Below are 25,340 nucleotides of genomic sequence, written 5' to 3'. Positions count from 1 at the left end.
GTGGATATTCTAGAGATCAGAATCTGAAAAGTGCTGTGAATTGTGGATTAGACAGAATTAGATCAGATAAGACTGGAGATCAGAGAGCAAGTCTAACAGCACTGCATTAGTCAGAGATTCACTTTTAGCTAAGAAGCCAAAAATGCTTTTCTTCTTAAACTTAGGAAGCATTATGCTGGGTGCAAGGTGGCATTGCACAGTCATTCTGGCAGTAAGAACGAGGGAAGGAAAGGAGCTTTCCACATTTTCTCACCCTCTACTGTGTTTCTTAGGAGAGTTGTCAGAGAGCCATTGCTGTCTCTTTTCAGGCCCTGATGTTGACAGAGCAGCCAGAAGAGACCTCTGCCTTACTGCTCATTGAGCCCTTTACTGAGATATCATCACTGAATACGATTGTCTTGTCATTAATAATTGTGGAGAATTCCAGGAAGACACCTGCTCAAACAACAGCAACAAATTATGAGATATGGAAAGATTTCTATGCTAGAAAAGGTAAACAAACAAAACATTAAGACTGTTTTCTTTGGAGAGAAGGAAAGTAAGATGTAATACAAAAGAGGTACACATAAGGGATTGAATAATATGTAGAAATGGATTCTCCTATTTACTCATGCCTATTTATCCTTTCGAAGGACACATACAATGAAATTAAAAGACAACACAATCAAAATTGATAGAAGAAAGTACTTTAGATAGCAAAACTCATTATCAGAAGATACATTCAACTGTGTTCAAAGCAAGAATTGAAGTGCTTTAGGGACCCCATAGGACAATACCCACATGCATTACTTATTTTAATCTTCTCACTCACTGTGCTAGGTTAAATGTGCAATCCACAAAAGTCAATTCCTGTGCAAAGAATTGTAGTTGAGGAAAACAGCCAGCAGAAGTTAAGACTAAACAATCCCAGTGCACTGTACAGCAGAACTGGAAGGATTCTGTAATGTGAGAGATTCTAATAGGATCTAAGGGGACCAAAGTGAATTGTATTACAGCAGACAGTAATGTAACAGGGAAGGCAGAGTGATAGATTATTGATGAGGACAGACAATGGAGATTACCTGAGGGTGTCAGCACACTCTTCACAAAATACATTTTCATCTAATCTTTCTACCTTAAAGCAGGAAAAAAAGTTGCACAGAAGTTAGTGTTCATTAATATCTATTGCTTTAGAGAAAGGCTGCAGTAATTTTGTTGATCCTTTATTATTGAGTGTCTTACTCTTTCCTAACGTGCAGTGACACAACTGGGAAGAGCTCTCTGGCTTCCTTGATGAACCTACAAGTTGCTACAGGCAAAAGGCCACCTGGTTGTCTTGGTACATAGGTGAAGCAGCAACCTTTCTTCCCTGTCCTCTCGCTGTGCCCATTGAGGAGCATTTTTTCACTACACATCTGGAGAAATTAATTTCTTCTCTAACATTTCACCATGGCTCTGCCATGACAGAGCAAATCCTCTGTGTTGCTGCTAAGACAATACTTGCTGTGGTGGTTGTGACCATTAACCGATTCTTAATGTCTTTCATGCCTGAAAGAAAAGGCAAGCTACTTAACAACAGTGAAGTTTTCTTAACACTTAAGCTGTTTTCCAGTTCTACTAAATTCTTTCTCGACTGGCTGCAGCTAAAGGAGAAATCCAATCTGCTTCGATTACAGCCACTAGAGAAATATTCCATATCTTGAATTCAGTTGCAGTAATTGGAAACTTGTGTTGCAAAGGAATTATCTAAATTCACCTGAGAGGTAACTTCTATGAATGCAGTTTTATGAATTCACAAATGGTGCAGATACAATCAGCCAAGCCAGCATTAGCTTTATACGCCTAGAAAGTTCTTGGGCTCTCCCTTAGTCAGTTCAAAAGAGGTAACACTTCCTTTTGTGTTTTGCACATGAAAAAGAAATACTGTCTTAAATGGAGACATTGCTCCAGTGAAGTTTTTGCCTGAAACAAAATTCTTCTAACGAAGTTATAAACCCCTGAAAATAGGGGCTTATAATGGGACTGCTGATAGGCCCTTAACAATAGCGTTGTGAATGGCGCTGCTATAATTAATGATACTTCAGGAAGATTTATAGTCCTTAGACAGAGATAAAACAGAAATATCATCGCTTCTTTGCCTCCCATCATTTTATCCTCTATGAAATTTTATGTGAAATAAGTCAAATGAAAAATGTAAGCTCTTAATCTTTTCCTAGAGTCCTGTCTCTCACTTGATGAACACTTCTGCAGAATAAATTAGAGCGTTTTATTCCTTATGTATGTGCAGCTTTGTATTTAAAAAAGCGAGGAAAAGAACATTGTTGAGTTGGCAAAGCAGCTCAGGACGATCGTCATGGAGGAAGCAGAAATTAACCAGCTATTCCTGTCCATTCTTCTGCCATCTCAGAGATGATGACTCTGGTCCTACAGTAATTAAGAGCAGCTGGATTGGAAGTGTGCAAAAGGGCACCTGTTTTCCGCACTGAAGAGATGCTGCTCACAGAGAATTAGCTGTGATGGCTGTAGCTGCAGCAGCAGTAGCATAGTATCCTGAGCAGAAAGCCAAAAGCTGTGGCTTGGTTGCAGTGGATAGTACCTTTGTGTGTTGAAAAGTGTGGGATACTGTATGGATCTTTAACATAACTGGGAAGGGCATAGCAAGAGGCAGTTGCTAGAAACTGGAGCTAAAAAAAAAACTGAATTAGATATTGAGCATTATAGCGTAACAGAGAAAATTGGTAACCACTGGGACAAGCTATCAAAAGGAAAATGAATTCTCCACTTTCTGACAGTACCAAAGGAAAACGAGAAGCTGACTAAAGAAGTACTTTGCCAAAACAAAATATATTTTATTCAAACAGCAAGAAGAGTAGCAACACTATTTAATGGTCCCTGATGTACAGGAAGCTACCCTAATGGTCTAATGGAATGTTCTGTCTGTAAACATTGTGACTTTGTAAATTGTGTTAAGAAATTAGATGGTAAAGTGCTGCTTACTTAGCAGAGAGCAGAGGAGAGAGCTCGTACATTGCAGCACCTGGCGTTGCCAAAGGAGATGCTGGGGGGCAGTGCTGGCTCTGAGGCCCTGAAAGCTGAGGCATAAAACGGCTTTGAGCTTGTTCAAGTTGTCTTAACCAAGCTACTTCTGAGCATAACCAGAAAACAAGCATCAAACACCAATCTTCAGGGGGGAAAGCATCACCTTTGGGCAGTGTGGCTGAGGCAGAAGGCGAATAGGGGGCTGAGAAATCACAGCTTTGGCACAGGCCACCTGAAGTGACAGTTAAAGCTTGAAATCCATCATATCCCATTATAGTCCTAGGCTTTGGGCTCAGTTAGCCTCATCCAGCTCACATGGCATCTAGCTGCTTGTTCTTCAGAAGCCTCTCTAGAGTATGTCAGGAGGTTTGTCCATCTGCCCATTAAAGTAGCTGTGTTTGAGCATCTTCCATGTTAACTTGATTGACAACAGCAAAATCACTAGAGAACCTCAAGGACTTTTTGGCTAGTTTGTTTTCCTGTTATAAATGGAAGTTTTTTGCTGTATTCAAAAAGAAAACTGAAACAACTGAAGGTATTAGTGGAGTCTAATAGGGAGCTCTGAGATCTATGCTCCAATTCCCCATCAATTATAACATGGCTCCTTTAAAATTTCTTCAGTCCATCAAGAATGTAGAGGGATTTTCTTTTTCTTAATAAGAACTTTTGGTTTCGAATGGATTTCACTCTGGAGGGCAGAACATATTTTTTACATTTTATTGTAAGGAAGATTTGTAAAGGGGCAGGATTTTGCCTATTATTAGAGTCTTTCCTAAAGAAAATCATCAAATCCTTTACAGCACTAGGCAGATCTGGGCTAGAAAGTATAACAGGGTGGTATAGAGCAGCCCAGGTAGCAACAGAGAGAAAATGGAGCAGGAAGAAAGAAGAAAATGGAAACCCAAAAAGAAGAGCAGATGCCAATTAGAATCCTTGCTGTCTGCAGCAAGGGGCGAATATAAGAAGCAGTAGGAAAGAAAGGGTAGAGTGCATCAGTGTTAATCACAGGCATAGGAAGAAAGTAGGAAATGTTTTAAATGAGCTTTAAAAAGCAAAAATTGAGTTAGCAGATTGGAAGTGAATTCCAGATCCATCAAATGTAGAAGCTAAAATGCAGAGTACTAGGAGACACATCCGAGTCCTAAGCAATTAACTTCTGAAAGTAATAGGATTTTTTTTTTTCTGAAGGGGAAGCTTCTTTCTCTTCTCCTCTCTCAAGACAGCACTGCCTTCCTTATCCCAATGAAAGGTTGCATTTAGTATTAGAAGGAAGTGACTCTCACCTGATTTTCACTGCCTTAATAGTATATGCATACAGCACCCAGTCACAGGAAAATGAACCACCAAGGAACTGGAACTTGCCCTGTCTCTGGTAATTAGTGTTCCCAAGCACATAGTTCAGGTGAATTACCTCTGGAGTTGAGTGAGTTACATCAGTTGAGCATCTGACATAGTATTGAGCAGTGTTTGCCTCACTGAGTTGTCTGAAGACCCTGAGATTGAAGATGAGTTCCAAAATCCACTTAAACCGTTGCTGACTTCAGTAGACTTTAGAGCAGGATGGCTGAACTATGAGGGTAGGGATTCTCCTTACAGCCCTAAGATACAAAGCATTGCTTAACATTTCTGTGCTGCCATTTTAACTACCTGCAAAAAGAGGACAGTACCAGTCACTTAAAAAAAAGGAAAAGAAAACCCCCACCAATTATCTGTTCTTAGAAGCTGCACAATGCCGTTGTTAATAAAAAAAAAAAAAAAAAAAAGAGTCCTGTTTCTAGCTCTGGCTTTATCTGCAATGTCAGCAAGAATAGCACCGTCTTGAGTTTGGGTTTCTTTTATCTATAAGTCATTGTTAAAGGTTAATGAGGAAACTAACACTGTCTGAAAAGATTGTTTTCTCATTAGTTAAACAGTTCTCTTTCTAAAAGCTCTCTATAGTCCTAAAAAAATATTAATTCATTATTTGCTGAACAAAATCTTAATCAGTCTCTCTGTTGGTTTTTTTTCTTAGATGACACCATTTCGAGCAATGCAGTCAGATGCCTTAGTTCCAGTCACCAGTTCTGGACCTCTGCACCACTGATCACTAGCAGAACAAACTTCATCCAAACACAGCACAGACGTGTACATTGAAGCAGCCAGAGCTCCTGACACACAGTTTGTGCCAGCTGCATCCTTTAACATTGGCTTTGCAGTGGCTGCCCAAGGACAGACGAGACTGAATCCAGTGTAACATCAGACTAGTGCAGAGAGGCAATGCCCAATGTAGCGTAAACCCTGCCAGCACCATGCCAAACCATCAGAGTGAGTGAATGCGAGATCAGTGTTTCACATCACACTGCCACAGTGCTTTGGATCCAGCACTAAGAGGCTTAAAGTCACAGTCTGGTCACACCCAAGCCTGCGGTCAGTTTTTACTATCTAGATACAAGGAAGAATGACTTTAATAAAGCATCACTAAATTCAAACCCAGCCTGAAAGGCACATCCATTTTCTGTGGATATGTTAGGGTGATGAAAGCAACCTTCTTGGCATGGTAGAAGAAGATGGATTCTACATTAACAGCCTCAGTCCAAGCCACTGTGCCTGTAGCCACATGGGCGAAAGATGAGCTCTTAGGGAACAGAAAATCAAATGTTTGTTCAAGCTTCTTGCTCCATGCCAGGGGTGCACGTGCCAGTTGGACACGACTCTTTTAATGACATACAAAAAACCCCTCTGAAAACAGGGCTTCGTTACAAAAATGCCCACAGAGCTGTAATGGCCACTACTTGAATGTACTGCAGCTGCTGAACCACAAGAAGAGTAGGGTGAAATGTGCAGACTTGTGCAGTTTTCCCCTCTTTTGTTGAAACTAATGAGTCACGATTAGAGTAATGCTTTTCTCTGACTCCAAAACCATTTTGCTTAATGAGGTACTAAGTCTTTATAATTAGGCCCAGAAGGGAACTGGGACATGGCCCCTTAAGAGCAATAATTATTTAGGTTATTTATGGTAATAAAAAATTGAAAATAGGAATTCTTCCTCAGAATGTGACTATTTATTCTTTTACATATTGCCTAACAGGCAATTACCCTATTAAGGCAACGTTTTGTTGCTAAAGACATTAATTGAAATGTAAATTAAATGTAAATCAGCTAATTAAATTGATATGTAATGAAGTTGTCATGCAGGCCTTTGAGATCAGATGCATTTTGCTAATAAACAAGTGTTATAGTGGTGCCATTGCGTGCTGGAGTTAAGGTTGTTTAACGTGTTGTGTCGATAACTCTCTCTCTCCCCAAAGTCAAAAGTTTGGATTGTGTCCTTAGAGTCCAGAATGAAACTGGCACTGGGGAGTTCCAGAGTTATTCCCAGAGTTATTCCCTCCAATTATTTCATGATCACCTTCATTGGGAGGCAGGTTGCTCCTCTAATGGCGAGTGCTGCACATCCTGTTGGGATGCTGTCCAAGCTTTGTCTGTTCTTTCTGCTCCCCAGGAAGGATAAATCATTTTGTAAATCCCCTCGCCAAGACCAATGCTGCTGTGTCAGATGGCTTCTGGAGGGCTCAGAGCTATTTCCTTCTCCATCCATGGCCAGTTCAATAGAAATAGTGAACCCTTGTGGCAGCAGGAAGATAACTCCAGATGTTCCTGAAATACAAAGAAATGAAATCAGCAATGAAGCAATCAGAATTTGCTTGGTGACTGTAACAATGTACAAGGTCAGTATCAAAGCCAACATCATCAAGTTAATGTGGCAACAGGAGGATAAGTCACAATAACCTTCTGCACTGTCCATAACACGTGAGCAACCTTAATCATCAAAGTGTGAGCTTGCGTCAAACTGCAAATTAAAAGGAAGGAATATGAAGCTATCAGTTCTCCTAGGAAATGACCAGTTGTCCTGCAGCACCATTTTAAGCTAGACCTACTGACATTCCTGGCTTAAATTCAGGTGCTGTACAGAAGATATCTTGGAGGATAGAAGCTCTTTCCCTGCCAGATACATGAACAAAATTCACTGCCTACAGTTATGCAACAGTAAAGCAAACCTCACACATTTTTCTTCTGAAAAAGCCACGGGTCAGCACCTTATCAAATCCACTGCTTGCTTCCATTCAAGTCATGTGCACAGTCATAAAGCTCAAGCGAACGTGGCAGAAAGGGCTATGGAAGTGAGAATACAAAAGTGTTTTGAAATTGTTTGAAGACTTTTGCAGATCATTTTCCTGGATCCATCATGCTGTCGTTGCTCCTGAGCATTTGCACATAATTGTCCTGTCTTGAATAAATCTGATGCTGCATTTATAACCTCTTTTGCTTAGAAAACCTTCCACCCTGCAATCCTCCGAGGCCTGGTGGTATTTAATAAACATGTCAACTACCACTTTTCTTTAGCTTGAATTCAGCATCTTGGTTTTTTTTTTTAACTGAAGAACACTCCAGTTTGAAGTTTACAGAGCAATTAAAGACCCTCATGGGGCCCCTGATATGTAGAGATTGTCAGCATATGTAGATTAGTAATTGTCAAGTTTCTCCCTAAGGCCGAAGAGCTCTTAGTCAAATTCCAGAGATCATCAAGTATTCAGATTTCAGTGGGCTTTGTGTCATACACAACATAGTGGCATAATTAAACTACAATGCTTCTTTTCTAATAAACTTTTGGATCTGGCTATGTTTCTGTTAATTTCTTTTAATTAGCTATGATCATAAAATAAAAAGGAACATCAATCTAAAGCTGTAACTTTGAGGCTTACAAAAAGACACCCTAAGAATAGCTTTCTGTTCTAAACTGTTGGGGTTTGGGGACCACACTTAACTGCCATGACTTATAAAGGCCTAGTGGAGAACAAAAACAAGCAGACTGAAGACACAATCCTTCTATGACTCCTTTTCAGCTGATACATGGGCACAGCTGGTTAAATGATGCTGGCACCTCAAACTATGCTTTCATTGACCAACTGTTGGCTTGGCCTCTGGATCAAATTTTAATCTATTTGTCACTGGATTTGGTGGTTTTGAACCTTCATCTAGATATAAACTAGAGAACAAAATATATTTGCTGTAGGATTCAGAGAAGGAAATTAGTATAAGGATCCTCACAACTGAGGTTGATGCTATAATGGATGTCTCCAACATTGTTGAGCCTTCTGCCCCCCGATGCTGGACAATCAAATATGTACCTGAATTTCCTATTAATTTGCTTGCCTATGGAAGAGGAACTGTGTTGGCTGGTCTTGCATCTTGTATGGTCTAACCCTTGAAGATCAAATCACTGCTCTAATACAGTATTTCCAGGAAGCCACAGACTAAAAAGAGCAACTGGATGAAGCTTTCACACAGTGTGCTAAGACTGTCCTGTAAATGCTCTGCCATGTGGGTTCTCTGCTGTGGTTCCCACGTAGTGTGTTGTCCTAGGGCTTGGAAGATACAAGTGATTGTCGTTGGCCTGCATCTACTGTTTGAGTCTCACTCCATTGATCTGTGTCTGTTTGTGGACAAAGCTTACAGGAAGGAGTAAGTTGTTACAAATCTCTGCAGTCTTTGACCTAAAAATGAAGATTTTCAAAGCCACATGTGGGATCTGAAAGTTTAATTCCTAATAAAATAGAGAAGAATTTGATTTGGAAGTTGTGAAGACAGTTTTAATGATCTTCATTACAGCAGGTTATGTAAAAGAGATGAATTATTACTCATGAGGAGTCGATCTTCATTTCCATGCTGCTCACACTTTCAGGTGTAGCAGAGGACAAGCTGGCTATGGGAATTGACAAAAATCGTTTGTTAACCCCTGACTACCATGCACAGCGTTGTGCCCTTGCACAAACACTCAGACATATGTGCCCAAAATGAGCAGTGTTCTTCTCTTCTCAAACTGGGATAGAGAGTAAGACCCTGAGAGACCCCAAAAGCTGTTTGTGTGTCCAGGAATAGACTCCATGCCTGTACTTGCACAGCACTTCTTCCTTTGTAAATCCTGTGTTTTTTGTTACAACTTACACAGATCTCCTGTGCTGGAATATTGGCTGCACTGAAGACTTCAGATCTTTCACTAACCCCAGTTGAAGCATCCCCTTCCCAACACTGAGGGAGGACAGCAGGTAATTTCAGACTGGTCTTCAGCAGTCACAGGCTGACTTTGAGCCAAAGTTCTATCATTTTGCCTCCAAATTTCCAAAGTCTCCATATCCTTAAGACCCTCTGTGGGCTAAATCCTCATTTCATGAAAATCACTTTGATTCTTCGTATCACTGAGTAACACCCGTTGGTGAAGTGGCTCTTCTCCACTTGGCCTACAGTAAACAGCAGAACTTGATACTGCTTGCTCATCACAGATATTTTGACTTTTTTTTTTTCATGCTAGGGTATGAAAACTGGATCCAAAGAGGCATGAACAAACTTGGTCTTTAAATAGTTGCCCAAGAGGAGAATCTCAAGAGCTTCAATAAAAAGAAGGGGGAAAAAAATTGTTCATATTCTTCAGATGATGATAGGTCTCAACATTATTAATTTTGCTTGTCCTGTATCATATCTTGGGGCAAGCTGCTTTTCCTGGCTGAATTGCAGTGTGGTGCTTGGTTCAGTGGGTTTAACTGAAGCGTGGCTATCTGGGAGAGGCAGCGTTATCTGTAATAAAGTAACTCCTTCAAATTTACTTTCTTGATCTTGTACTTTGGTTAGGATGCCAGAGTCTTAATGCCCAGGAAAGTATCTGTCACCCCAGGACCTCATTTTAAAGGGCTGCAGGTTTTTAGGGGCTGGATGGCATCATCTGCCTGCATCGATTCAGTCAGTGCATTCCTGCAAGTGAGCCAGGCTGAGCTGCGTGCTAATTTCCCATCTCCTCTTTGGCTGGTGACGGTCCCTGGCTCAGCGAGATTTCAGTTTTGCTCACTGGGCTCTTCTTTCTGTGCCCTCCCTGAGCTATATTTTCTAAGCACCAATTTCACTCCAAAATTAAAGATGAAATTTAAAGATTAGGAACTGCAGGTTGGTTGTTTATTCCCCCCCCCCCCCCCCCCCCCCCCCCGCTCCAAAGGCATTTCGATGTCTCATGCTCATTGATTGAGTTAGGTAGCTAAATCATCCAGGGCAATCTGGCCTCCATCCCAAATTATGTGATGTAAAAGGCCAATTTGACTTTTAAAATGCTCTCCATTTTAATGTCCTGCTGTGCCATTAGTGCCATGTGTAATAAACACATTGTGTGTAGCATGCATAGGGCAGGTGTGGGGGGACCCCACTGACTGCCTTGAATATAAATGTCAGAAATACCAAATACTGCCTGCAACAGTCTTAGTCCCAGTCAATTCTAATTACTTTAGTGGTCTTATTCCAAATTCAGATGTACCATGGTGTATCTGAGGTCAGGATACAGTACATGATTCTTATCTTAATACCACTTTAGTACTATAAAGGTCAAACTGAGCATCGTCCAAGGAGAAGAGGTAAAGGCTCTGTTAATTATTCTTCACTCCCTGAACAAAGGGATGAAGATTGTGTCTCTGCTGAAGAGCATTCTGCTTTATGGTGTATTTAAATTGAAAACACAAGGACTCAAGAATCTATTCCTGCAATAAATGAGCCTTGCAGAGTTCTACCCAATATCTTACAACACTTGCTCTGTCAATCTTTCCAACTACAGCAGTGTCAGAGTCAGAGGCCATGGAGGGCAGCTCCCTGGCAGGGGTAGCTCCCAGTCCTGACCATTAAGAAAACCCAGCTTTGGCTACCCAATAACAAATTCAAAACCACATTAAATCCCCATGTTCATTTGTAGACATTCCTGATGTCAGAGAAATCACGACTCATTGGGGTGCAACATGGGCGCCTCCCTTTTCCACTTGCTTACAACTACCCCATTTGGATGGTTGTGCAGCACCTCCAAACAAGAACATTTCCTTCCTGTTAGAAGGACCAGGGCCTTTTTGTTCTGTTTTTCATTAGTTTTAATAACTGTACTAGACAGAGACAGGAAATCTGGGTTCAGAGCTGGTTTTAGTTGAACTTATCTCACTGTTATGTGTTGTTATTAACTGCATCCATTTCCAAGGTACCTTCCCAGAAGCCCACACTCTTGAAACATTATTCCATCTCTAAAGGCAGCAAGCAAAGTAATTGCTAAAAGCAGAGTGTGATCCCAATCCATAGACATTCTACTAATTTCCTTTCCTGATATCTCTAAAGTGTTAACTGCTGAAAGGAGAAATGTGAAAACCCATCATAGCATGAGCTGATTAAAATTCAGTCCACTGTATCACCCATAAATAGGAAATAAAGAATACATGGCTGTGATTAATTGCCCATAAATGGCTGTTGCCTGCTCCCTCTGTTCCATACAAACACAGACAATGTATTTATTCAGCTCACCCAAAGAGTAACAAGCAGATCATTCCTATTTGTCAGGATCTGGAGTTTAAGCAAGCACTGAAGTTGTGGCTCTGTGCTTGTGTGTCTGTAGACAGTGCACACACATCTGCTCTGCTGTCTAATTTTCAGTATTCGTGAGGAAAATCAGAACTTACACAAATGTGTACTTGTCAATAGATAAAATACGTTGAGATGCAAAATCACAGCTTTAGGTGAGGAATTTCTATGCTATTAGAAACATCAATCTCTAAGGATTGGTACTACTAAGAAGGAATGTTTCTGTGGCTGCATCCTGCAGCTTGGCCAAATCCTCAACCTGCCTGGAGAAGCACTGGAGAACAAAATTAAATGTTTTGTGGTATGCAGAAAGTGGAGTCGTAGCTTGAAGCACGGGTAAGTAAAGACTGTTTTTACCAGTTGTGAATGTGCCTTCATTAAGCACCAGCTTGCTTATTTGTGGTTCAGCTGAGCTCTCCGGAGCAGGGCTGCCTGCACCATTCTCTCTGGCAAAGTACAGAAGCATTTATTTTTTCCTGTGATTTACAGTCCAAGGGCTGCATCCATGGATGTGTACTGCATGCAGTGCCTGTGGCCTCTGCTGTCACTGGGTGCTGGATACACCTGGCACCTCTCTCGAAACACCGCTGGTGCAGGCATTGCAGTTGCAGTGCTTGTGGACAGACAGGAGGTGACACTCAGGAAATTATCTCAAGCAGATTCTGGGCTGCATCAAGAGAAGTGTGGGCAGCAGGGTGAGGGAAGTGATCCTCCCCCTCTATTCTGGTGAGACCCCCACCTGGAGTGCTGCTTCCAGTTCTGGAGCCTCTAGTACAAGAGGGATATGGATGTGCTGGAAGGTGTCCAGAGAAGGGCCATGAAGATGATCAGAGGGCTGGAGCACCTCTGCTGTAAGGACAGACTGAGGGAGTTGGGGCTGTTCAGTCTGGAGAGGAGGAGGCTCTGAGGTGACCTTCTTGTGGCCTTTCAGTACCTTAAGGAGGCCTACAAGAAAGCTGGGGAGGGACTTTTGAGGCTGTCAGGTAGGGGTAGGACTGGGGGGAATGGAACAAAGCTAGAAATGGGTAGATTCAGACTGGATGTTAAGAAGAAATTCTTCACCATGAGACTGGTGAGGCCCTGGAAGGGGTTGCCCAGGGAGGTGGTGGAAGCCCCATCCCTAGAATGTTTAAGGCCAGGCTGGCTGAAGCTCTAGACAGCCTGATGTAGTGTGAGATGTCCCTGCCCATGGCAGGGAGGTTGGAACTAGATCATCCTTGTGGTCCCTTCCAACCCTCACTGATTCTGTGATCTTCCTAAATGACTTGATTTCTGACTGAACAAACCAGTTCACTTAGCTCTTAAAAAGGGATGATTAACTACAAACCTCATTAAAGGCATTGCAGATCAATGAGTGAAAAATGCTGCAAACCCCTGAGTATTGGTACACTGCCACAAAATGACCAGCTAAAATTGTCAGAAATAGGTATAAGAAACATGAAACAGAATCATGTGCTGTTGCAAAGGATTTTGAGATCATCTCATCTATCTTCTCTGCTCAAGCTGGATCATCTACAGCAGGTTGACAAGGTCTGTGTCCTGCTGCATTTGGAACGTCTGCAAGGATGAAGGTTCCACAGCCTAACTGAGCAGCCTGCTGCAGTGTTTCACCACCCTCATAATTAGAAAGTTTTCTTTGTTCAGATGAAATTTCACATACTTGTTTTAATTTGTGCCTGTTGCCTCTTGTACAACACATTGTGCCCATACACCCCTGAACAAGCAAGCAAGCTGCAGATGGGGACTGCATGTGACTAGATTTGACCTGAATTTGTCAGATAGCCTTTGAAATCTTAGTATTCATTCTCTTTTCCCCTGCTGATCTGTCTAAGCATGAGGTTTGGCTGTTATTACCTGGACACCGGTATTGCCTTGTTAAACCAGTGAGTTAATAGCCTCATATCTCCAGGAGATGCTCTGGCACCATTCTGGGGCCCAGCACTGCTAGGTAGTTAACAGAGACTGCCTAACAATAGGCAGCCTCTCCCCAGCCAGCTTGCTGAATAGTAAAGCACAGTGATTACCACCACCACCACCACAAAAGACAGCTCTTTCAGTCGAAAAAACGCCAACCACTCAAACCCAACCACAAACCAAAGTTCACACCTAGAGATGTTATCATGCATAATCCAGGGGAGAAATCCATACTGCATTTTAAAGATTACATCTTATCATCCAGAGTGCTTATTAGCTTGATGTTCGTGGGGATAGTCTTTCCTGTTATTCTTGCACTGGCATCAATGCAGTTGTGCTGGTGAGTGATTAGCCTTGTGGCTTAGTTTGGGACTGCTTTTCTGATGCCACAGCTGTCCCAGTTGGGCTTGGGAGATGCCTGATTCACAGTGAGCAGCCGTGCCCCTGCCTGGGTGTGTGGTCTGTGTGGGTTACACCAGAATTCTCCCCATGGTTGTGCTGGGGACTGCTTCCTTCTTTCTGCTAGATTTGGTTGAGTTTGTGGCAGGCAGTAACAAGGCGTTAGTGGTGTTTAGCTCCACTGCTTGATACCTTTCCAGAAGCACACATCACTCTCATCTTCCTGACAGCACAAGAATATAAGACAGGAGAGATTGAGGGAGTTGGGGCTGTTCGGTCTGGAGAGCAGAAGGCTCCAAGGTGACCTTCTTGTGGCCTTTCAGTATCTTAAGGGGGCCTACAAGAAAGCTGGGGAGGGACTTTTGCGGATGTCAGGCAGTGCTAGGACTAGGGGGAATGGAACAAAGCTAGAAATGGGTAGATTCAAGCTGGATGTTAGGAAGAAGTTCTTCACCATGAGAGTGGTGAGAGCCTGGACGGGGTTGCCCAGGGAGGTGGTGGAAGCCCCATGCCAGGAGGTGTTATAGGCCAGGCTGTCTGAGGCTCTAGACAGCCTGATGTAGTGTGAGATGTCCCTGCCCATGGCAAGGTGTTGGAACTGGATGATCCCTGTGGTGCCTTCCAACCCTGACTGATTCTATGAATATGTTTTGGAGCAGCCAAGAGCAGACTCTATTGGATATACTTCTCCTTTTCAAGTACAGAGCACAGGCTTTGTCTGTACCACATATACATATGATCATTATTGCTCTTTACATTAACTCAATGCTGTTCAACCAAAGCACTCACTGTAGCAAAGGATTTGGCCCACAATGAGCTTAAGAGTAAGGGATTACAACAATGTCTAAGGGTTGTTGCTACCCCCAGGAATGCCTTTCATATCATGGAAACATGCAGGCAGGACACTGACTGCAAACGTGCTGATAAACTCATGTCAAAGAAACATCAATACACATCTCTTTTCCCCTCTCTGTGCCCTCAATGTTTTGAGCCTACAGCCTGGAGAACAAACATCTTTTTACACAAACTGCAGGCATTTGGATACTGAAACAGTGAGGAGGTTGGAACACAGTTCAGGCAACATCCTTGTTTGTTTCCAATAACAGGTTCCCCTTCCAAGAATGTGCCCTCATTTTGACCTGGCTTATTCCATGCTACATGGCACCTTAGCTCAAAAAAGAGCTTGGGTTTTCACCTCTGGCCTGGCACTGTGTGGACTGGCACCGTTCTTCTTAATGAAGGAAAACTAGAGCTTTTTACACTGACTGCTCTAAATCCAGCTACAGATTTGAAATGTACAGCTTAAACTGCTTTAAAATGGCATTGGCATCAGGGAACAGTTTAATTTAAATATCATCTCATGTGGAAGGGGGAAGTTGGCTGTGACCATGTTTTTTTGCACCATCATTCTGTCGCTTTTATGTCCTGCATTTCTACTGTATCAGGAGGGAGGACAGTTGACATTCTTGGCAGAACTGCTCCAGTAGCTTCAGTACCTATTTGTAATGGCTAAATGGATTCTGTTCTTTTTAACTTTTTGTTTATGGGCTAAACAAATGAGCAAGCAAGCTTAGGAAACCTATGATTTGCCATCAAAGACATCTGGAGGGTGACCTGGGCAATCATAGAATGTCAGGGGCTGGAGACGCCTTGAAAGCTCATCTGGTCCAGCCCCCCTGCCGGAGCAGGATCACATCCAGATGGTTCTTGAATATCTCCAGAGAGGGAGACTCCACAACCTCCCTGGGCAGCCTGTTCCAGTGCTCTGTCACCCTCACAAGGAAAAAATTGCTCTTAAGGTTCACATGAAACCTCCTATGCCTCAACTTCCACTCATTGCCCTTTGTCCTGTCAGTGAGCATCACCAAGAAGAAGCTGGCTTCATCCTCCTGGCACTCATCCCTTACATATTTATAAATATGAGTGAGGTCACCCCTTAGTCTCCTCCTCTCCAAGCTAAATAGCCCCACTTCCCTCAGGCTCTCCTCATAAGGAAGATGTTCAACTTCCTTCATCATTTTTGTATGTCTGTGCTGGACTCTCTCAAACACCTCCCTGTCCTTCTTGAGCTGAGTGGCCCAGAACTGGACACGACTCCAGATGAGGCCTCACCAGGTCAGAGAAGAGGGGAAGGAGAACCTCCCTCAACCTACTCACCACAACCCTTCTAACACACCCCAGAACGGCACTGGCCTTCCTGGCCACAAGAGCACACTGCTGGCTCATGACCATCCTTCCATCCACCAGGACTCACAAGTCCTTCTCCCCTTCACTGCTCTCCAGCAGGTCAGTTCCCAACCTATACTGATACATGGGATGGTTCTTTCTCAGGTTCACAACTCTACACTGGACAAACAAGATTAACCCCCCAAAGTGGTGCCTACACTGATTGTAGCAACTGGTGTGGGCATTTCTGCGGTTCTTTGTGTGCCTTTCCACACAACCTGTGTTATCTGACACACCCCTGGGATGGTATCATGGGCATGGAGCTAACTAGTAACCTAGGGACTGTGATGTTTATGGCTGATTCAGTTAGAAATCCTCAGATGCATGGTTTGGAAAGTTTCAGGATGGCTTAACAACAGCTCAGCGCAGGGAGAGGGTGTGCTGAACATGTAGTGTGAGAGTGACAGGAAAGGAAGTATTTTGCAAAAATCCTTTCTCCTCCTTTTCCAAGGTTGACAAGTAATGAAATATCTGTGTTTAATAGCCACTATTAATTACTGTTTACTCACTGCCAGCACCACCTTGGGAGCATCTGTGATGATTTAGCAAAGCACCTAGTGCCATCTCTCAGTTGGCTGCTGTGACTCAGCTGTGTAGTCTCATTTACTTCCCTCCTTGGCACTGTGACCCAGTTCTGTCCTGCTTCAGCTCACCTCAGTGGCTTGAGTCTTGGGCCACCAAGGTGTTTCCTCACATTGGGAAAAGGTATATACTGGTATGAGGTAAAATAATCATGGGGTTTTGGATGGTAGAAGTTAATCACAAAAATAAACATTCCCCAGTTTATCCTAGAACTTGCAACAGCAGGATCTGTGGAAGCGCTGAGAGTTGCATCGGAGATTTCTAGGGTGAAGCTCTGGATTTGTTTAGAAGAACAGCAAAACTCTTCTTATCTAAAAGGACCAAAGATTTTCACCTACCCCCCAGTGCTGAACTGTAAGAGCCATCCCCATGCTAAAGAGCAGCTCTGTCTCTAACCAGCTTCCTGAGCTAAAGTTCAATCATGCTTCATCATCTTTTTATTCTCCCCTCATCTTCCTACTCCCTAGTCAAGACATACTATTTATTTCCCACTTGGTGACTCAGGATCAGCTGCTCAAACTTTGGGAGTGTGACAGGGCTGTGACCGATCGAAAGGGAAAAGGAATCTGCCTTGGGGGAGAAAGTAATGAAAGTGCTAAGTACAACATGGATTTGCCAGACAACAACTTCCCACCACTAGCACACTGTCTCCCTGCAGGACTGTGCTCTGCGTTCAGCTCTGCCAACACCAGCAAACGTCCTCATCACTTACGGCAGCAGAGCTCTGTAAAGGGGCATCTTGCAACTGCGTCACCTAGTATGACACTTACCACCTGAAAAGCTAAACCTCCAGAAATCTATCAATCCAGCCTTAAAATGGATCATAAATGATACAGAACATTAATCTTAGTGGTACACACATGAAGCAAACCCAAAACATCCCCACTGTCACCTAGCACCAAAGGGAGATGGCCACAAATCCTCAGCACTTGTTGAGGCTGCTTTAGCTGAAAATACCAGGGCTAACAGCCCTAGATGTGCCAAATGAACAGGGGACTCCTTCTACTCAGTATTAATTTTGTGTATGTAACAGGGGATCACACTAGGATATTGGCTCCCTTGAGACTGTGAGGAAGACTTCATCCCCAAAGGTAAAATTTGCTCTAATAGTTTCTTCTTATTGGAATGGGCTGCTTGGTGAGGTGGTGGAGTCTCCATCACTGGAGGTGTTTAAGAGGAGGCTGGATGAGGCACTTAATGCCATGGTTTCATTCATTAGGTGATAGGTTGGACTTGATGACCTTGGAGGTCTTTTCCAACCTGGTTAATTCTGCGATTCTTCCAAATACTATCTGGTAAGAAAATCTTCCTTTGTGTAGGCAGCTTAAGTTAGAGCTGAGTGGTTTCTGTAGCCACTGCTTCCAAACAGTAAGTTTCAAGCCTTACTGGAAAAGCAGTATTTAAGCAGTACTTTTATGTTTCATAAGTTTGTATTTCTAAAACACATTAACAAAGAACTTAATTAAGAACTCAGTGAAAAAACCCAGACAGCTCTGATTCCCAAGTCCTTTTACATACCTCTTCCATCAGTGCTCATGCTCTCAGCCTAAGCTGTGTCCTTTCCACAGGAGGATTCAAGCTCCTCTAGACTCTCTCAAAGGTGTGCCTGCCTTCCACGTGTGCTCGTGTGCCACACTTGTGCATAAAACATGAAGTAACTCACACGTTCAGTACTGACCAGCTGTGACAACCCCTGAACGCCATGCTGCCACAGTGCACTTCATCTCAAGTGCCCATGGACCTCTACTCAGAGCTACTAGGTAGGGAAGAGCATTAGTAATGAGCAGTGCTGCTCCTTACCCAGGCAGACCCGTGGAAGAACGTGTCGTGATCTGCTGTCCTCTTTTACAAAGCACAGGAACGATGGTTGGTCAGCTCTGCTGGGTCTGGAGTACGTGGCTCAAGGAAGCATGGCTCTTCCGTGGCTGGAGGTGAGACAGTTACGTTACACAGCAGTGCTTAAGGCAGCCTGCAGGCTGTGGGCTGTCCTCCCACTTTGAAGGACGCATGCAGGGTACTGTGGGCTACACGGATAGCTTGCACCTGGCTGTGGCTGCAGCAGCTGTGTCAGTACACGCCTTTCTTGTAGCCCTGGGCTTGCAGCCCCCCGCTGAAGTTGCTCTCTACTAAACCGTGACTGTGGTCTGCTGAACGATGATACTAAAGCACAAGGAAGAGCTTAATCAGCTCTTGCAGAGTACTTTGAAATCTATTTCTGCACAAGGACAGAGACACTTTAAGGAGGCAGAAACCAACTCCTCACAAGCCACATCAAATGTTTTTATCAACCTCCAGTACAAAAGGAAACACAGTGAGCTCTGCTTATGAAATGTTACCGTCCAGCACCACGCCTCTGGCTGCTGAAGGAACTAGTGTAACTTATTTTCGTGTGACACGAGGTAGATAGATAGACACAAACACACACACATAATCTAGGAGAAGAGAGAATCTGTATCTGCATTTGTGATATCTTCCTGCTCCAGGTGAGGAGAGCATCCTTTTCCTTTTAGCTGGGTGCTGTACATATATTGTTTCCTTGCAGTCTGTCTTTAGGTTATAGCAGTTCCCGAGGCTTTTTCAGCAGATGTGTTATTCAATTACTTCTGGGCTTTTCCATTTGTAATATTATGAAGCAATGATAGCCAGCAGACCTCACCTGTCTTTTAGAGATAGCCAGCCTGGTAATTTTAACTCTGCCCATTTTGTCCACACCAGTAAATCTCATAACATGGCTATAGAGAGATTCCAATTTTTGTAGAACCTTCTCCAGGGAATTTCCTGTATACAATATTGCCATAGTCTGTAATGGACATAACCCATGATTGGATTAATGTTTCCCTAGTGAAGAAGTCAAAGCATTTCATGTTCCTATAACTGGTTTGCAGCTCTGCAGTAAAGGTCTTTGGTGTGGCAGAGAAAATAATTGCAAATGCAGTCCCAATCAGAATATATAATCCCCTCACAGCGAGGGTCCGATGCAGCGCAGGTAGACAGCCTGTACAGGGGGTTGTAGCAGGATTTTCTTGTCAGGAGAGAGCAGAATGCCCATAAAACAAGTTAATTTCAGCATTTTAATATTTGTCTCCCAGTCTTTTACAAAGGGAAATAAATGCTCCTGCTCCAAGGGAGGGCCCTCCAGCTGCCCAGGCAGAGTGGAAGCAGGCAGGACAAAGCAATGGGGCTCTAGTCTCCCCACAAGAAGAGCTCAGGCAAGTCTGTGCTTCTATTCTAAGTGTAAATGCTGTTTAGATGCCCACATTTGGACCCATATTGGCTACTGAACCTTTCAAAATCCCTGGTGCTACCTTACCTTGAACCTGATACAAGTGACTAAGAGAACTGTCAAGTGTACAACATACGTTACTTACATCCGAGACGCAGATCACCTTCTCCAGGCAGAAGAGACCCATGGCAGGCTAGAAGTAGGCTCTGAAGCAGGATCTGCATGCTCAGGTGGAGGAGAAAACTTCAGTGCTTAGAGGGGAGGAAAGTGAACTAGAGCCTGGGAGTGAAAGGTCTCATGGATTCAGCTCCCATGATGGTGTCTTCAAGAGCTTGAGAAATGCTATGAGCACATCACGCACACTGCCGCACCAAAGGGTAAGCCCTCAGTGTGCAAGCAAGCAAAGATCCCACAGTGAAAGGCTCAGGCTCCCATCCCCAGCTGCTAGGGATAGCTTCCAAGAAACACGTTTTTTTGGTGAACTCTTAAAGCAGAGGTGGGTCTCTGCCTGAATAGGCCAAAATAGGCTGATGCAGATCCCAGCTTGCCCAGACATGTTACCCTGCCCTCTCTCCTTCTGTGCTGGGGGAAGGAAAACAAACACCCTGGCTTCACCTAATATGGTCAAGGCTGGATAACCTCCATTCTGATTGTCTGTTCTGTGTCCAAAGGTCCATTAGTCTCAGGCTGTATTGATAAAAAGAGATGAGCAGGTAACGCAATGTGCTCTGCCGTTGTACTCACGCCTGCTGCTGTTGCTCTCTGCTTCTGGCAGTGTTCTGCCTCAACATGCTCTCTCTGCTACTGCCTCGTTGCATTCTGCCTGCCCCTCTGCAAGTCTTCAGGAGGCAAGAGGAGCCATGTCAGAGACTATGTTATAGACTCCCAACTTCCTGAGAAAAGAGCTTGGGAAAACTGCAAAGCCTCCAATGGCTTTGAAACCACCACCAGCAGCCCCTCCACGTATTTTGGGTACTGTCTGGTACCGTAATGCAGCCCCAGGAATCTGGAGAGACTGCTTTGTGAGTAAACACTCCTGGCAAATCTTTAGCAAAGTGCTTTAAGTTCTGAAGTGAAGCTGAATAGCTTCTGTCTTAGCAGCAGAGAGGAGCCTCTCAAGTCCCCTGGTGGACAAGAGGTATAACTGAAACTAAGAACCTCTTCCCACTTTTAAGTTTAATGTTTGTTATATTGTTGCTAGTTATGTTTCTTAAGCATTCCAGATTCCCTGTTTATCTCCCTCTGCATGATGTTTTCATGACCATGCAAAGAGCCAATTGTTATTAAAAATACTGATTGATAGCAAGTTTCTGAATAACAAAATAAATAAACTATATACATTTTCAAAATAACCATCTCACACTCCTGCTTAACCATTACAGAAGCACTGTAGAGTCACCTCTGCCTGTAGGGTTCAGAGGAGACGTGGTCAGCATCTCAAGATAAAGTAATGAATGGGTAGGGGCAGCTGTGGCTGTGGATGGAACAGAAGGTGCCAGGGACAAACTGAGGCAGGAGTGAAATGAGAGGCAAAAGCAAAGAGTTTGAACATGCTGGAACAAGAATGGAGAGGGTGGACTCCAAAATGGGCATGTTGCCTGACTGAGGAGCAAGGCAGATGCTCTTGGCAGATGACCTTATGTTTGGATGTTATGGTATTGCAGAGCAGGTGGAGAGGATGGAAAAAAGGTTACCAGCATGGGAGCTGACAAATGGGATGTCATCATTTCCCATATGGGTAACTGTCTCCAAGCTGTCGTTTCTATCCAGCTAAATGTTTGGGATATCTCAGCAGAGCAGAAGCATCTGTGGTGGAGATGAGCAGTCTACATTAGATCTGTTTTAAGACCTGGAACCTGCAGGGACAGGTAGAAGTGACAGGAGAAAAGAAGTGGAGACAGTGATTTCCAGGAAGATAGAGTTATTAAATCTAAACTTAAGGAGACTGACTTTTACAAGTCATATGGAGGGAGCCCAGGTTCTCCAGAGATATGGTCGAGGCTCCATTCCTGGAGACATTCAAGATCAAACTCAGCGTGGCCCTGGGCAGCCTGATCTGGTTGGAGGCATCCCTGCTTACTGCAGGAGCTTTGAGCAAAGTGGCCTTGGAGGGTCCCTTCCACCCCAATGCAATCATGAATCTCCGAGCCCCTGGCAACCAGTAGCAGGACAACACAAGGGCTTTCCAGAATCTGCTTGTCCACATCTTGGTTTTGAAGTGACTCATAGGGCCTGTGAGGAGGAAGGAATGAAAATGAAACACCACACTCATTCCACAGCTGCTTTAATCATTTTATTCACATTTCTAAAGTAAACTCTTAGGCAGCTAAGCAAATACCTGAAACTCTCTCATTATGTATATATATAATCATTCAGAAATAAATAATGAGGAATTCTGCCAGTGCTTTTCCAATGAATATGCAGAAGGAGCAGTATCACCCCAGTAAACCAACTTTGAAAGTCTTCCACTAAAGCCCTGTAAAACCCAACGGTAGTCATAAATTAGCACTAGATTAATTCAAAGGAGAAATTATCCTCCCCTCTGCATACCTTCTAATCCATATCTCCAAGAGGTCATTTTAATTATCACACTGTCACTGCTATTCATTACTCTGCTTTAGGAGACAGAGAGCCAGCACTGTGCCTCTTGGAGGCCTTGGAATTCATTATAGGAAGGCATTTTATTCTCCCAGAAAAATGTGCACAGTTTAACCTCCTCACCTTGAAATACTGACAACATCAGATTTGCTTGGTATTTTAAATCATTTTCCTTCCAGTGGGGTATCTCTGCCTTGTTTTCAACCAAGTTCCCCTTATCAGAGATAGACGAACTAATGAAAGCCCAGCTATCAGGTGGCTAATGCACAGACACAATCAGCTCAAGCTTCGTCAGATCCTGAGTACTTTGTCCTTTTTCAGAGGCATGCAAAGCCAACTTTTTGTCCTGACTAGCACCTGCTTGCTCTTTTTGGCTGCAGGAACACTACCTGGGTGAAAACCATGTGCCACTGGCTCGCAGGAGGGCTGTCATGATGGGACTCCGGAAATGTGTGTGAGGTCCTGAGATAACAGAATGCAGATTTCAGCCTTAACCCTGCCTGCTTTGTGCTTCCTTGCGTGGACAGGAGCTCAAGGACCTTACACAGAACTTCCTTCTGTCATTCTGGATACAGATATGGGAACCATATTCAAAGACAAGTGAGCACATCTGAAGGCCTGTCAGCTTTCTGGCTGCACAAAAGCAACCCAAGCTTTCAGGTCTTCCTAGGGTCATACCTTGGTTCAGTGTTGGTCACACTCAGCCAAGTCTCCACTGCTGAAGAATCAGGGAGTACCTTCACAAGGGACAGTAAATTTAAGTGACCTGGAAGGTCTGATTTAGCCTATAATTCTCACTTTATTTTGTGCCTTTTCATTTGTCCCCAACATGCATTCTTCTCACACGCAGGACAACGTGAGGACCCAGTCTGACTGTGTTCCTAGATCATGGCACTCACATCCATGGAAGGATGAGAGGAGTAACCAATCCAGCTCTTTTATTAAAGAATGGAGTGCCTGAGGCTACTACTTCTTCAGGGCCACCCCACACTAAGTGGAACTCATTCTGTCTCATTTCACATGCCTTTCTTAATCTTCAGACTGGTTCCTTTCCCTCTCTAACTCCTGTGTCTTGGCACTTTCCTCCAAGCCACCGTGGCAGCCCAGCCACTATCAGAAGACAGAGAAGAGAAGCTGCTTCCCAAGGGTTCCAATAAGTTGGCAAGAGGCAATTCTAAGTGCACTTTCCCTTCCCATCTCCTGGGAGACACCTGAACTCTTCTCAAGGTCATTCTCTTTTACTGTCCTCCAGCATGAGAATCACTAATCTTGCACTTCAAATCCACATCACTGGCAGCTGTTTCATCACAGGACACAAGAGGCAAGACTGTCTGGAGGTGGTAGCTTCAAGCAGAGATTTTTACCTGCTGCCTAAGAGAAGCTGATGATATTTCAACTGGAATTTCTTGCAGCAGTGGCACAACACTTTGTTATTCCTTTTTAGCCCTACCCCTTGCTCATGCTGCCTTGTCTACTGGGAAGTCCGGTCTTTCTAGCTAGTTTATGGTGGAGGACAATGGTTCCTGCCTGTTAGACAGGTCTTGCAGTGAGTTTCTTGCCTGCAGCCTGACAGTAACATCTCTCATACAACCATTTCCTTCAAGTGATCTGATAGAAGAGCAAGAAGCCTACCCATGCAGCAGATGATGAACAGCACACTGAGGAGCACTTGCCTGACTCCCAGAAGCTATTTATCAGGTTCTCTTAATGCAAGCTAACAGGGCTAGCACATGCAGTTGGCGTAAGAGCTTCTGAGCCTGACACTAAAAAGGGAGAAATCACATGCTGCAGCAGGGGAGCCAGGACTCCCTCCTTAGCCCATCGTATGCATTTCCCCTTCAAAGAGAGAGTGTGAGGCTGGTGGAGGAATAGGAGGCTTTCTCTTTTATAACAAATAGCTTTTCAGCCACCACAAAGGAGTTCTGTAAATCTGTTGGGTCATTCTTTCCTCCCCACCACCACCACCCACCAGAGGTAAGGTGAAACAAACAAACAAACAAACAAACACCCCATAAAACCAAACAAAAAAAAATCAACAAGAAAAAAGAAACACTGACATTGATTTACCATCTATAAAACAAAAAAGAATCAATAGTAAAATTTCTAGCTAATTTGCCTCTCCTTCTTTCCCCCTTGGACTATTTGTTATGTGAGAAATACTTGTCTGGGGAAAAAGAGAAACATCATTGGTTCCAGACCATGACTTTTTCCTCCACCACACCTCACAGACCAGCTCTTCTCTCCTCTTCTCTTCTCCTTTCACCGTGTGGAGAGAGATTGCTCCTTCAGATGCACCTGGCTCATCTTCTCTGTCTTGCTGCCAGCATGGCTGTTCCCTTGGCCCCTCTGAGTGGTGCCTTTAAAAACTGGCAGCTTTTCCTTCCTGCCAAATGAAGAGAGAGAGAGGACAGGTATTGTAAAACACTGAGCAGAGTTTCAGCAGCAGGTACAGTGTCTGTGGAGTGTGCTCCGAGAAGAAGCCATGTGTTAGGTCTTGCAGTGAAGCAGGCCTGTAAGGAAGGCTTTGGCAGCTTGAGACAAATTAGAAGTGGTTAAAGACCAGCTGGTCCCATCCTCCTCTGGCCAGAGCAGAGTTAGTCCTTCCAGGGGACTTCAAGGACTTTGTGTTAGCTCTGAGCTCTCTGACAGAAGAGCCCTACTGCTTCCCTTTTGGCTCATATGCTTGCCACTGTTTCCTCCTCACTGTGGTCCCCAGACACCTGGAATGTTTCACTTAATTTCTGCTCACTAACAGCCCTCATATCACAGTGAATATTTCTTTCTGGAGCATGTGCTCCTCATGTGACATTTTGCTCACGAGTCTGTTTGCCAGTGGCTTGCCCCTACTGACAGTGGTGTTCACAGCTGGGGACAAACTCTTGAGTGGCATACTCCTGCTGCATGGCTGCGGAACACCCATTGCCCAACACATGATCTAGAGTTTCCAGCATCCAGACCAATGCCTTCA

General features: G+C 43.8%; 1 protein-coding gene and 1 long non-coding RNA gene across 2 annotated transcripts in view; both read right to left on the bottom strand.

Moving 5' to 3' along the window:
- Positions 1–2,804: 2,804 nt before the first annotated feature.
- Positions 2,805–18,593, bottom strand: LOC135177499 (uncharacterized). The gene is made up of 2 exons (XR_010303082.1): positions 18,352–18,593; positions 2,805–6,654 (listed from the first exon to the last, which is right to left on the bottom strand). It is a non-coding gene; the product is annotated as an uncharacterized LOC135177499 (long non-coding RNA).
- Positions 18,594–22,045: 3,452 nt separating this feature from the next.
- BEND5 (BEN domain containing 5) overlaps positions 22,046–25,340 on the bottom strand; it is a 1,203,882-nt gene continuing 1,200,587 nt past the window's right edge. The window contains exon 13 of the mRNA XM_064147551.1: positions 22,046–24,755. Coding sequence (XP_064003621.1) covers positions 24,632–24,755 — 124 coding nt within the window. The 3' untranslated portion in view covers positions 22,046–24,631. The remainder of the gene's footprint in view (positions 24,756–25,340) is intronic.

Source organism: Pogoniulus pusillus, chromosome 8 (assembly GCF_015220805.1).
Source record: "Pogoniulus pusillus isolate bPogPus1 chromosome 8, bPogPus1.pri, whole genome shotgun sequence".
In the NCBI taxonomy this organism is placed as follows: domain Eukaryota; kingdom Metazoa; phylum Chordata; class Aves; order Piciformes; family Lybiidae; genus Pogoniulus; species Pogoniulus pusillus.
This window is presented reverse-complemented; position numbering and strand designations above follow the sequence as displayed.